The sequence below is a fragment of the Notolepis coatsorum genome (genome assembly GCF_963971535.1).
Source record: "Notolepis coatsorum genome assembly, chromosome: 12".
NCBI classification, from domain to species: Eukaryota; Metazoa; Chordata; class Actinopteri; order Aulopiformes; family Paralepididae; genus Notolepis; species Notolepis coatsorum.
Window position 1 is genome coordinate 27,235,875 of NC_140176.1, and position 14,004 is coordinate 27,249,878.

Genomic DNA, 14,004 nt, shown 5'->3' on the forward strand with positions numbered 1-14,004 from the left:
TATTTCGACTAGCAACATGCTCTACACACAACTTCCAATCAATGGGTCAAAGTTCATGTTTCTACATTTACCATCTCACAGGAATTTGCAAAAGCATTTCTGAAGGAGAAGATTAAGCACTTCGTGCTTGAAACCCTAATGATTCAGATAATATTCAGATAAAAGTAACATGAGTGAGTAGCTACCTTCAGAGAGGCTGTTCCTGACTGGAGCAGGCTAGATGCCCCACCATCCCTCCCTGGGTGTCCCAGGGGCCTGGTGACACTCAATGGGCCAGGATGGGGTGAGGGGTGCTGGGTTAGAGCGGAGCAGTCCCTGACCTCTGTCTTTATTGACTCCTGGGTGTGTGACATCACCAAGAACTCCTTGGCTTCCTGTTTGATCTGGCCAGGTGTGTGGGTATCCGTTCTTCTCGTCCCCAGTCCTGCTCCATCCCTCTCCGTGGGGGCTTTGTGGGGCTCTCCTCCCTCCCTCTCCTCCATGCCGTCTCCCAGATCCAGCTCCTCGTTGAACATGTCTTTCTTGTCTTCCAGGTTGAGCTCGGGGTCGGCGTAGGCGATCAGGTCAAACTTCCCCGACATCAGGAAGTCGTCAAGGTGGAGGTCGTTAGGACCCAGGTCCAGGTCCTCTTTCCCTAGAAGGAAATTATAATGTAATGTATAAATATAATAACTACTGCTTCTACTCTTACTACTAGAAATAATGATGATAATAACAGCAGGTATATCCCTGAACGTCCCAAATTCTCAATACACATTTTGACCATGCCCCTAATCCAAGCTGCTGAGGAGTAGTTTATCTTTTTAGTTTTATGAGAATAGCGACACCATAAGGCTATTGTAAGCCACACATTTGTCAATATTTATAATTATAGTTGTATTTATAACAACATTCACATTACGTAGTCATTATTTTAAAATCTCCAGTAAACTTTTAGCACTGACTTAATGTATGGCCCTGTCTAGACACTTGGCTGCCAGTCCAAACACCCCAAACACTTGTCAGTGCCCTGAATCCAGTCTCTGGGCTTACCACCAGACCAAACTACTTTTCTGGGGGAAACCCTGCATGAAAGATGTTTTTCTTTCTGCTTTTTGTCACAAATTGTATTCCTTGCATCACTGTGCCTCACTGCATCACTGAGCACAGGGTGACAGTACTATCTTCCAGGACTTTCACTTTTACTTTTAGACCGACATAGTACAATTTTACACTTACTGTATATTCTGGATATTTTTACTGTATATTTTATATTAGAATGTAACATAGGACATTTTATATTAGTATATTTTATATTAGAATGTAACATAGGAAATGTATATCCTGGAACATATTTTATTGTTAGGCTTATTTTTTTATTCTTATTCGTGACTTTTTGTTTTTGTCTACCTAAATGTTTACTGTTTACTGTGAGCGATTTGTACTAGTGCCAAATTTCCATCGGGATGAATAAAGTATTTCTATTCTATTCTACTTCTATCTATTTTTCACTGACTTGTTACATAATCCCAAAATGATCATGATAATATTCGAGAGCGGTTGCTAACTAAATATGTCTCACACACACACAGACATTTTAGGACAAATGTGAGGAAAACGGTTTACCACCCCAACAATGTCCCCCTTATTCAATTTGAAAGAAAATTGCCCACCACAACACAATAAAACAGGAAGTATAGTACACGATAGCACAAACATTGGACAGTATAGCATGGTTGCACCTTGAAATGTCTGTACATGCAAAATTATCAATTAAAAATAAAATAGACTGTGGTTCCTTACCATCTTCAGGGTCGAGGTTCAAGTTCAGGTCGACCAAATCTTTGACCTCCACATCTTCTAAATCCTTCACAGCGGAGTCCTCTCCCTCTAGATGTTCTTCCATCCCATCAGCCCCTGGGAGAGCTGGCTCACTGCTCTGACCCAGTCCAGATCCAGCTCCAGGTATTCCAGCCACCCCTGTTGTTGAGTGAATGGTGTCAGAATCACAAGATTCAACCCAGACCAGAGGGTTCAATGTCTCCCACCTTCTATACGAGGAGCTGGTACAGCTAAGGAACACCTTTAGCCACATGTTCATCCCTCCTAGCAACGTTTCAGGTATTCCCTTTTGTCAACTGCCATCGGTCTCCTCAATACCTACTGTCACAATGGTCCTAGTCTCAGTCAGATAGGAAAGCTAGGGACTAGTCCAGCAAAATATCAGTTTTAATCATAGTACAGAATTCTGTATGTACTCCAGCGTTTCCGTTAGAACATATTCGTGCCGGTCTGAGTGTCCTGCAAGATTTCTATCCCCGGACATATTCCTGAAATTCCGGTCAGAGTTTTAAACAGCAGTCTGTTATAATCACATTTTTATGAGCTAACGAATTCCGTTATATTGGACATTTGTATTAATTACATCAAGCGAAGAATGAGAAATTGATTTGCAGAATCAAATTACTATCTCTCGCCTCCCAAGTTAGTGCGATACGCTGATCCAGCATCAAGCTCCCGCGCCACAGGCTCGCACTGCAGCAGCTGTCACACGCACCCCCAAATGAATCTCGAGTCGACATCGCTTCACCTCGTTGTATCAGACACGTCACACATATCATAATGTTCAACTTCACACACAGCAAACTGTAGTTGATCATCACATTGCCTCGTTTGCATGCAGAGAGCGAGAGGACGAGCCACATGCTCGTAATGCGTTTGTTGATTTCATTATAGCCTACATTTAGTTATAATCAATTATATGCATTACTATGTGACACGGCAGTCAACCAACAGTTGCATTATGATTAAAAAATGTCAACACTTACTCACCCCGTCTCGTTCTGCCTATCCGTTTTGTACCTGCGACTAGATCCCCATTGCATTGGAACAGGTGGACTTCTGCGAGGCTCGCAACGGTAGCAGCAGACTGGGGATGCTCTTTGTGGTTCAATCAATAAAGTGTACTTTGTGTACGTTCAATCAATGTTATCTCTCGTACATCATAGACGCTAGACTACTAGACTATAATGTCGTACCTCAGCCAGGAGAATTTAACTTTCCACTCGGGCCGCCGCCTGAACGCTCGACATTTGTTTATTTTCCGCGGGAGCATCGGCGGTCTCTGTGACTTCAGAAGACTCATCTTCGTTGTCAATGTCATTATTATTAGACCTGCTTGTGCTTGGTTTCATTAAATATTTGTTAGGTTTAGCTTGTTTGGCCATCTCTCTCTCTCGCTCGTATAGCTGTTTGTCGTTATTATGGTGGCCAGACGGGCTCAAAAAAAGAAAAAAAAAGATTCACATCCGAGCGGCGCCATCCGCGCTTTATTAGAGCGAAGCACAATGAAACAAATGTAATGATTGTTTCGTTCATCGCATAGGCTATTTAATTTTAGCCTATTTTAATACAATTCAAATAATAAAATTGTGCTTAGAGGAATTATTTCCACCGGACATTATGACCGGAGATATTTAAATATTCGGACTTCAACATATTTTGCCAGTCAAATACCGGTAATTACCGGCTAACGGAAACGCTGATGTACTCTACATATTTCGGTAAACATTTATCTCTTAAACATGTGTCTGTACATCTATGTATCACACATGATTCAAAGTCACTCAGTGTGTACTTAACTATCAGTTGACTCCTATAGATATGTCAGGATGTAAATAGAAATGTAACACATGTTTCTACCTCTTAATCTCTATTAGATTTTTCATGATACATTTTTGATAAAAATGTTTTACTACATACTTAGTACATTCTCTTCCTACAATTGCTGTGTAGTGCTGTTGACAACAATGACATTTCCCCCTCAGGATAATAAAGTTCCTCTTGTCGCGTTTAGTTTCTTGACTGTATTTTAAGATCACTCAAGTACATTTTGAATACTTGAGAAATCCTACACAATGAGTAATAAAACATTTGCAGTGTAACTAAGAATGTATGCTGTACATAGCAGTAAAATAATGTTTACACAGTGGGACTGCTTTATAGGAATATCATAGCCAGTTATGTAATTACAATTATTTGGATATAAATAAGCATGAGTAGAACCTGGATGTTGTTGTTGTTGTTGTTGTTGTTGTTGTTGTTGTTGTTGTTGTGCTGTGGTCACTCTCAGGCCTTGGTTGATGTGCTCCATGTTAGCTGGTATACCCAAGTGCTGACCTCCTCCTACCTGGCCAGGCTGGCCCAAAACAGGCTCTCCTATCCTGGGTACCTGGCTGAGCCGGACTCCCTGGGCCTGGAGCTGGGCTAAGGGACAGAAAACACAAAGGGATAAAACATCATGTTGTATTTCAAACATTTCCATTCGATTTCAAAATGATGCACACAATAGTAATAAAACAAATAGAAAAGGACTGAGAGGGCAGTCGTGTCTGATCCATCTGCCAAATTGAAGAGGAGTTATTGTACAACACCTTAATCATGTTGATGAAAACCTTCCTGAAGCTCACATTGTCCAAGACTTATGAAAAGCAGCACCACACTATGTGGTCAAAGGCTTTCGCGGTATTGAATGATATAATAGCACAAGATGCATCAGAATTTGAGTTGCCTCTACAACTACAATTCAAATACATTCTAATGAACCCTGTTTGGTAAGGGTGTTACTGTATAAGTAAATGTATATATGATTCTAATCTGGCTTTAAACACTTTAGCATATAGTCTGGTTTGTGTATTAAAATGACAGATTGGCTGATTAAATGTAGCACTCTAAGGGGTCTTTACTTTATGTCTATTTTTACTTATTTTTCAAATGTTTAGGCCAAGCCTTTAACACACAAACCAAGCCATGTATTTACCTTGTATCTGGTTGGGGTCCAGGCTGCAGTGTGGTAGTCTATGGAGTCCCATGGATGAACTGGGATCCAGGGGGTTGGGGTGAGGGATAGGCAGCCTAATACGGATGTCTGGAGTCCGGTGTCGGAGTTCTATGAAGGGCTGGCCCATGATATTATGCTGCTGGATGGACAGAGAGCGTGGTAGGAAAGCCTGGGGAATGCCTGTGGGATTTTTTTTAATTTTTTATAAATACAAATACAATACAATTCTGTTAGTTATATAAAACAAAATAGTTTTTTATAAAAGAACATATGCTATTATTGTATTTAAAATGTAATATACATTTATAAATGTCCTTAATGTAAATATGACTAATAAGTAAATTTACAGCGTGGCTACATGAGTAGAGCTCCAGACTCATGATTAGAAGATCACCGGTTCGAGCCCCGGTCAAGGCTGCTGTCGGAAAGTGGTGTTGTTATCCAGCAGGGAGCACTCTGTCCTCTGGACTTGTTAGTAACATTGCCCCTGTTACGGTGATAGGGACACCATACAGCTGCGAGTGTCGTCCTTCGGATGAGACGCTAAACCGAGGTCCTGACTGAATTCGGTCGTTAAAGAACCCAGGACACCTATCGTAAAGAGTAGGGGGTTCCCCGACATTCCTGGCCAAATTCCCAATCAGGTCTCTGACATCAAGTCCACCTAATCATCCCTTCCCCTTAACACTTTCTATGCCACTCACGAGTTTTCTCGGAATTATTAATATCTCGTTGAAAGCCACTCACGAGATTTCTCTGATTTTTTTTCTTTTTTTTTTTTTAGCAATCTGAAATCATATTGCATCACGCAAGCCTACCCTAGTCAAGGTTGGGTGCTACCAGAGGTGGTGAAGGAGGCAATTTCCACCCTACATTGTAAAGCGCTTTGAGTCTGAGAAAAGCACTATATAAATGTAATGAATTATTATTATTATTATTATTATTATTATTATTATTATTATTATTATTATTATTATTATTATTATTATAATCTTAAGAACATTTGATAAATAAAGAATAGAATACAAATGAGTAGCAAAATAACTCCATAAATAGAAATGTAAATTCAATATTGATAATTCAATCAATCAATCAATCAATCAATCAATCAATCAATCAATCAATCAATCGCCTCATTGTTGCCCCACCTGGCATCATGGGTGGGTGTGGGTGGTTGCTTGGACCTCCTATGGGTCTGATGCTGGTGAAGTCTCCCTGCATCGACCTCCTCATCTGGGGAGGAACCCCCTCGGCCAGGCCTACCCCAGCTAAAGGCAATGTCTGCTGGGGAGGCCGCAGGAAGGCCTCCTGGCCCTGGACCCCTTCTGGAGCTCCAGGAGGAAAGCCAAACCTAGGAGAGAAGAAGAGAGGAGAATATATTTTTACGATACACATATATTTAAAACATGTAACATTTGTATTAATATTTATATACTTTACATTATTATGTTCTATGTTACAAAACGTTTTCCCCAAGTTTCCTCTCACCTCATGCCCTGCGGTCTAACAGCCATGTTGACTCTGACGCCCTGCCTGGGGTAGGCTCCCTCACTGGGGGGGAAAGCTCCAGGGATCCTTTGGGCCCCTGCCAGGCCCCCATCCCTCACTGTGCCAGGGTAGGGAGGAGGGGGACGCCCAAACATGTCTGTTTGAGAGACCATGGGTGATGACTCTTCTTGGGACCAGTGTCGAGGTGTCCCTGCTCCAGTGCCTGGGCCAGTAGGTGTACCGGTAGGAGTAGCAGTAGGTCCAATAGAGTTGGCCTCCTGGCGGATGGCTATCTTCTGTTGCTGCTGCCTCAGGATGAGCAGGCGTAGCCTCTGGCGCTGAGAGAGGAGAGGGGGTTAGAATGGACCCGAGCAGCCGAGCATCACAGAATCCTTGATACAATATCAGAGTATCACAAGTATCTTAATAGATGATAGCTAAATAATCGCTAGTTGCAGCCCTAGTGTGAATGCTCAATGGAGGCCAGTAATTAAAAGTAATTACTTGACTTAACATGATGCACTAACAAAACCAATTCTTCAACCAATGTAAAGGTTCTGTCGACAGTGTCTGTGTTTAATAAAAAGCCAAACTATCCAGATATGCCAGTGTGATGAATTGGATTTTGATACAACTTCCTAGTAGACCTTGCTGTAATAGTAGTTTGTACCTGTATGCTGATTGGCCCATCTAGGGTGTTACCACCAAGCGCTGTGATTTCATTGGCTGCTGCTTTGTCTGTCTGTTGTGGTCCTGGTGTCATGTGACCCTGTTCAAAGGGGTCATGACCCGGAGTCTGATTCAACAGGCTAGAGAACCCACCCTCCTCCGACATCCCAGGATGCTTTGGGGTCTGGGTGCTGGGGGTTCTGGGAAATGTGTCTTGTTGCCTTCCTGGAGACTGCTGCAGCTGGATACATAAAAACAACGAATGAATTAATATAATTTAAAAACATTGTTATCAATAATATTTATTTTTTTATTACCATGTATTTGATAATGATGATGGTGGTGATGATGCTGATAATAATAATAATAATAATAATAATAATAATAATAATAATAATAATAATAATAATAATAATAATAAGTTCTGTCTTTTTTTAAATTGAATAATAAAGAAGTTCTCAAACTTTATCATTACAATCTAAATGTATACATTTTAATCTTTATGTGACCCAACTTGTGGTCCTCACCCAGGTTTTTGAACACAGCTATAGCTAAATATGGCTAGCTGTTCTTAATGTTAAGCTAACTGTTTCTAATGTTGAGCTATGTAATAATGGCTAACTGTTTCTAACGTTGAGCTATGTAACTATGGCTAATTGTTTCTAATGTTGAGCTATGTAACTATGGTTAACTCTTTCTAATGTTGAGCTATGTAACTATGGTTAACTCTTTCTAATGTTGAGCTATGTAACTATGGTTAACTCTTTCTAATGTTGAGCTATGTAACTATGGCTAATTGTTTCTAATGTTGAGCTACAGTATGTAACTATGGTTAACTCTTTCTAATGTTGAGCTATGTAACTATGGTTAACTATTTCTAATGTTGAGCTATGTAACTATGGTTAACTCTTTCTAATGTTGAGCTATGTAACTATGGCTAATTGTTTCTAATGTTGAGCTATGTAACTATGGCTAATTGTTTCTAATGTTGAGCTCTGTAACTATGGCTAATTGTTTCTAATGTTGAGCTCTGTAACTATGGCTAACTGTTTCTAATGTTGAGCAATGTAACAATGGCTAATTGTTTCTAATGTTGAGCTATGTAACTATGGCTAATTGTTTCTAATGTTGAGCTATGTAACTATGGCTAATTGTTTATTTTTATTTTTTTTATTGGTCTTTTTCCCCCTCCATTTTCCTCCGATTTTCTCCCATCCCAATGTTAGTCGTATGCCAATTCCCAGTCCCTTCCTGGTCGCTGCGCACTTACCCCCCACAGTCGGATCATCTGGGAGAGTGGAGGCTACCACGTGCTTCCTCCGACACACGTCCAGCCAATCACCGCTTCTTTTCACCTGGCAGCGCGGATTCTCATTGAGAGGGCGTAGCGTGTGGGAGGACCACACTATCCCCCTCACGTCCAATCCGCGCTTAGCAGGCGCCCCGACCGAACTGTAGGAGTCGCTGTTTACAACGACCCGGACCCACCCCGCCAGCTTCTCCCACCCTCTGATACAGCCAATTGTATCAGTGCAGACGGCCAGCCAAGCTGGTGATAACCCCGGAGCTGTGAGCTGGATTCGAACAGGCAAATCCAGCTCAGCTCCGGGGCTGGTGACGAACGCAATCTCCGCTCGGCCACCTAACCGCCCGTATGGCTAATTGTTTCTAATGTTGAGCTGGTTACCTGGTGGTATGGCTAACTGTTTTACCTGGTGGTGTGGCTGGATGAAGGGGTCTCCAGTGTGGCTCTGGGCCATTGGGGACATCCTGGCTCCTCCAGCCTGGGAAGTAAAACTCTCTGCTGGTCCTGCTGTGGGCCTGGGTGTCCCTGGGGCCTGGGAGTAAGGGTCCATGACCTTCTGGGGCCGAGGGGTGGAGGGCTGCTGTGCGTAGGGGTCCGGGGAAGGCCTAGGGGTCCCCACAGGTTGGGAGTATGGATCTGTGCTTCCGGTGGACACGTTTTTCTGGCTACTCCCTGGAGAGCGTGGGAATCGATCAGTGGCTGGCGGGCGTGGTGTTCCGGGCATCAACGCATACGGATCCAGGGGGTGGGAAGAATGAGATGGAGATGGCCTGCTATTGCCCGCCTGCTGGCCAAACTGATCCAATCGTAGCCCGGCCGGTGTGGACAGATACGAGGAGTCAGAGTGTGGGCGTGGTGTGTCAGGAGCGGCAGAGTAAGGGTCAGGGGAGGGTCGGGAGGTCAGAGGAGAGTGCTGGGCGAAGGGGTCAGGAATCTGTTGGGTGTAATCAGGCCTGGGAGTGCCAGGCGCCTGGGAATAGGGGCTGCGATGGGGGGAGCCATGGCTGGACAGAGGGCTAGAGGGGTAGGAGGACTCCTGCGACTGGGGGAGAGGGAAGCCAAGCTCTGTGGACCTGGGTGGGGGGAGAGAACGGTCAAATGGGTCTCTCCTGCTACTCCCTCCTGTCAGGGCAGAGCCAGCATACACATCCTGTTGTAGCTGGTGCTGGGGGGGCATGGGGGCTTTGAAAACAGGTCCCATTTCAGTGCCTGCCAGATTGCTAATGACTCCTAGACGACTATACAGCTCGGAGAGACCCATGCGGTTGTTGTTGTTGTTATTATGGGGTGTCCTCTGATAGGTCTCTGTTGCCCGGATACCAGCGTTTCTAGCTGAAACATCTGGGGCTGATCCAGAGGCGGGGCTCATCATGCCTGCCCTGCTCTGCTGCTGCTCAGCCAGGAGGGGTCCTAGGAGCAGAGAACACGGAGGGGTCAGACAGAAAACGTGTGTTGTGTGCAGTCAAGTGCCGGAAAATGGAACACCATTTAGAAACAAAACAAGATCAGTCTGCCTTTTTATTTAATTTGGTTTTTAGCCCTAGTTGCTTTTTTCTTGTTTATTTCATATTTTTAACAGGACATGAAGGCATTGTGTATTACTGTACTATTTATTGTGAAATAATTTATTGTTAATCATATATCTTAACCAGAGAATGAGACCAGATCCTGAGGTTAGACTAGGTGAGAACCACTGCTCTAGGCCATCCCGTCTCCCCTTTTAGCTACACAGGTGGAGCTACTAGTTATGTTAACGTTAGGTAGCAGTAATGTTAACGTTAGGTAGTAATAATGTTAATGTTAGGTAGCAGTAATGTTAACGTTAGGTAGTAATAATGTTAATGTTAGGTAGCAGTAATGTTAACGTTAGGTAGTAATAATGTTAATGTTAGGTAGCAGTAATGTTAACGTTAGGTAGTAATAATGTTAATGTTAGGTAGCAGTAATGTTAACGTTAGGTAGTAATAATGTTAATGTTAGGTAGCAGTAATGTTAACGTTAGGTAGTAATAATGTTTTAATGTTAGGTAGCAGTAATGTTGACAGAGATTGTAATTATGTTAACGTTATGTAGCAGTAATGTTAACAGAGATTGTAATTATGTTAACGTTAGATAGCAGTAAAGTTAACGTTAGGTAGCAGTAATGTTGACAGTGTCTGAAGGAGTCGTCTGCCGAAAAAGATACTATTAATACTACATCAGAGAACAAATGTATTCACAAAATGGAATCAACCATTCAAGGTTATTGAACACTCTTGTGACCATTCAAGGTTATTGAACACTCTTGTGACTGATACTAAAGAAACCAATGATTACTTTCCCTAACCGTTTCTTCATGCATTTCTTTATAACTGTAGGCCCTACAGATGCATTTAGCTCACTTGCCTATATATATATATATATATATATATATATACGTATATTTATTTATTTATTTGTATTTCTTTTAATGTTTAACGCAAGCATTTAATACAATTAATGCGTTAAAAACATTTATAGATTGGCAGCCCTAAATTACACAATAACAAAATGTTGTAAGCTGGTATAATAACAACATGCAGTCGCCTCACCTGGAGTATGTCCCATCGGCCGAGGGGTGTCAGGGGGTTTGGAGTAGGGGTCTGAGCCAGGGGAGGGCGTGGGGGAGTCAGCTGGAGACACACTGAGGGAGTTCCTCCTCTGCTGCTGAGATGTGGAGGGGCCGGACTGGGCCGGTGCTGGGCGAGGGGTCCCCACCATCTTACCGTAGGGGTCCCAGGGGGAGGAGGGCCGAGAGGAGGGAGGGGAGAACATCTGGGGGGAGGCGGGCTGGGCGTGAGGGGAGGAAGGGTGGGGGGAGTGTGGAAGGGAGGAGGAGTGCGGTTGCTGTGAGAACCCGGAAGGGGGCGGGGCCTGGGGTCTGAGGAACACATCATCAGCAAATCCTGCCGTCTGAATGCCATGGAGGAGGTGAGGCCTGGCCAGTCCGTCGTTTAACCCCATCAGCTGGAGAGGGGAGGCATTGCCCACGGCGACTGTCATTGGGCTGTGGTTACCCGCTTCCGGGGATCCCTCACCAACACAGGGCTGGTTGCCTAGCAACTGCTGCTGTCTTTGTTGTTGTAGCTGCTCATTCTTTACCTGCTCCAGTTTCTCACTGGCTTCAATCTTGGCCTGTTGCTTACTTTGCTGACGCATATGCTGAGAGTGAAAGAGAGAGAGAGAGAGAGAGAGAGAGAGAGAGAGAGAGAGAGAGAGAGAGAGACAGAGAGAGAGAGAGGAGAGAGATAGAGGGGGGGGAAGAGAGAGAGAGAGAGAGAGGGAGAGAACAGGACAGAGAGGAGAGAGAGACAAACAGGACAGAGAGGAGGGAGAGAAAGAGAGGAGGGAGAGAGATAGATATAAAGAAAGAGAGTAGAAGAGGACAGAGGAGGGTGAGAGAAAGAGAGAGAATAACAGGACAGAGAGGGAGAGAGAGAAGAACAGGAGAGAGGGAGAGATAGAGAAAGAAAGAGAAGAACAGGAGAGAGGAGATATATATATAGAGAGAGAGAGCGAGAAGAACAGGACAGAGAGAGGAGGGAGATAGATAGAGACAGAACAAGCCTTCAGTTGAATTACTTTTTGTCCGAGTCGAGTTCCAGGTAATTAAATAACATGATGATATGGTAGCTAGTAATGCTTTTTCCCTCTCTCTCTCTCTCTGTCAGTAAATACAGGAATGAATGTGAATCTATGGTGAAGTTAAGACATGCAGGGGGACATTATAACAGCCAAAAACAGTTAGAACACAGTTCAGTCACTGGAGGAAAAATGTATTCCATGAAGCTGATGTTGTCTGGCAACAGGGTAAACCAATAGAAAACAGCTAGACAAGGGGAAATCCAAAGAGAAAAGATAAAGTAATTGTTTTGCTCTAATTAAAGGAGCTATAGATACAATTTCTACTGTAGAGTAATCAGTAATTTTATATACTATTCCCCCCAAAACTTTAAATTGATTGGAGAAATGACATGCTGGTGATCTAGTGCGACATCTAGTGGCTGATGTTATCTATAGCACCTTTAAATCTGACCCTTTAAACGTTAAATCTAAAGACTGTGGCGAGCAGATACTGGTCTAGCCTTCAGATCTTTATTTTATTGTTGCCAGGATGTGTCAGTTATAGATCGTATAGCTTTACGCTCTGCTCTATTGGAACTATCCCTTTAATCCATTCTAATAATGAAAAAACTTTCACATGCACACACCCACCTGCCTGGCCACACCCACATCCGCTCCTATATAAGCGGGGTCGTGGCCACACAATCAGCTCCTTCCCTACTTTCACCACGAGACGTTTTTGTGTATACACCACTTTAGTTTAGTGCTAAAAGTAGTTAGTTAGTAAAGGAGCTGCGTTGACATTGTATCTTTGTTTTTTCTCTCACAATTTTTCAAGAAAGTAAAGCGATAATGTCTCGACCACCGGAGAGTCTAGAAGATGATGATCATTCGGACCTCCACCGGCGCGTCGCATTAGGGGCGCGCGTCGCTGAGCGCGTGTGAGAGCCGACGGTCTCTCTGAGCGGGTAATGTTTTGCGACGCGAGCCTCAGGTGTGTCAGTTGTGAGGGGACAACTGTGCAGCTTGCGTAAGGTCGGCTCCAGGCTAGAATCCCTTCGTTACCTCTCATAGCGGCGTAGAGGGGGTTCTAGTTTGATGCCCCACGATAACACAGTGCTCCTCCTCAGTGAAGTCGTAGCTTTGTTTTCCTGGGGGCGTGATTCCGAGTCTGCGATTCAATTCCCCGGGTCTCTGGAAAACGGATACCCTCTGCCACCGCGCTGGCCCCGCTTTTCAAGACGAAAACACCCGGCACGAAGGATGCAAGCTTGGTGTTTCATTATGAGAATATCTCCGTGCTCAAGTCGGCTGCAGCCCGCGTACAACGGGGCTTACTGCCGATGCCGCTGTGTCTGGTAAACGCCGTTCTGTGAGAGGGACGTGTGTTGCCTTTTTCCCTTTGGATAAAAAGAGGAAGAGACAGCGGCTGTCTGTAGTGTTGGCCTGTATCGCTATTTTCTCACGTTATAGAGCTTCATTACTAGCCGCTTAGCTTGCTACTGCGTTAGCTGGTGGCTATCGTTAGCCGGTAAAAGTTAACTGTTAGCCAGTTAGCTGTTAGGCTAAGTCGTTAGCTGGCGGCTACGCTCGGCTAGAAACGTTAGCTTGATGCTATCAATCAGCCTGGAGTTAGCAGTTTGCTTGTGCTACAACCATTGGCGCTAGCCGTGAGGAGGTAGCAGGCCCTGGCACTCTGACTACGGCGTCATCTCTGGCAGAAGATGTCGTTGGGCCTGCGCCAAAAGTAAAAATGAACTGGGGTTTTTTGTTGTATGATGAGAAGTTGTACATAGTGTACCCTTAACAATTGTGTGTATTGACCTGTACTGTATTGTACCCATTCTGCAATCTGTTAATAAAGTTTTCAATCAATCAATCAGTCAATCAATCAAGTACAACAGAGTTGTACATAGTGGCATGTGATCAAGGGCTTGAGTCCCTCTCTTAGCTTGTTATTTTTTCTTTGCTTAAGGGTAATGATAAAAATAACGGGTGGCAAGCTTTCACACATAAGCCAGAGCCGTGGATAAAAACTGTTTTTTTTTTACACAAACAAGGTTATCGGCTGTGGCTGGCGTGCATGATGTAAAGCTTTTACTCTACAGGTGAGTATGTGCTTCATCTGGCGCACCATGCA

At 43.8% G+C, this 14,004-nt stretch overlaps 1 protein-coding gene across 1 annotated transcript in view; it reads right to left on the reverse strand.

Moving 5' to 3' along the window:
* Positions 1-14,004, reverse strand: part of LOC311237806 (histone-lysine N-methyltransferase 2C-like) — a 159,001-nt gene that overhangs the window by 62,390 nt on the left and 82,607 nt on the right. The window contains 9 exon segments of the mRNA XM_084325783.1: positions 186-634; positions 1,783-1,959; positions 4,045-4,245; positions 4,799-4,999; positions 5,968-6,170; positions 6,308-6,645; positions 6,978-7,217; positions 8,689-9,692; positions 10,853-11,462. Of these exon segments, the coding sequence (XP_084181909.1) occupies positions 186-634; positions 1,783-1,959; positions 4,045-4,245; positions 4,799-4,999; positions 5,968-6,170; positions 6,308-6,645; positions 6,978-7,217; positions 8,689-9,692; positions 10,853-11,462 (3,423 nt within the window).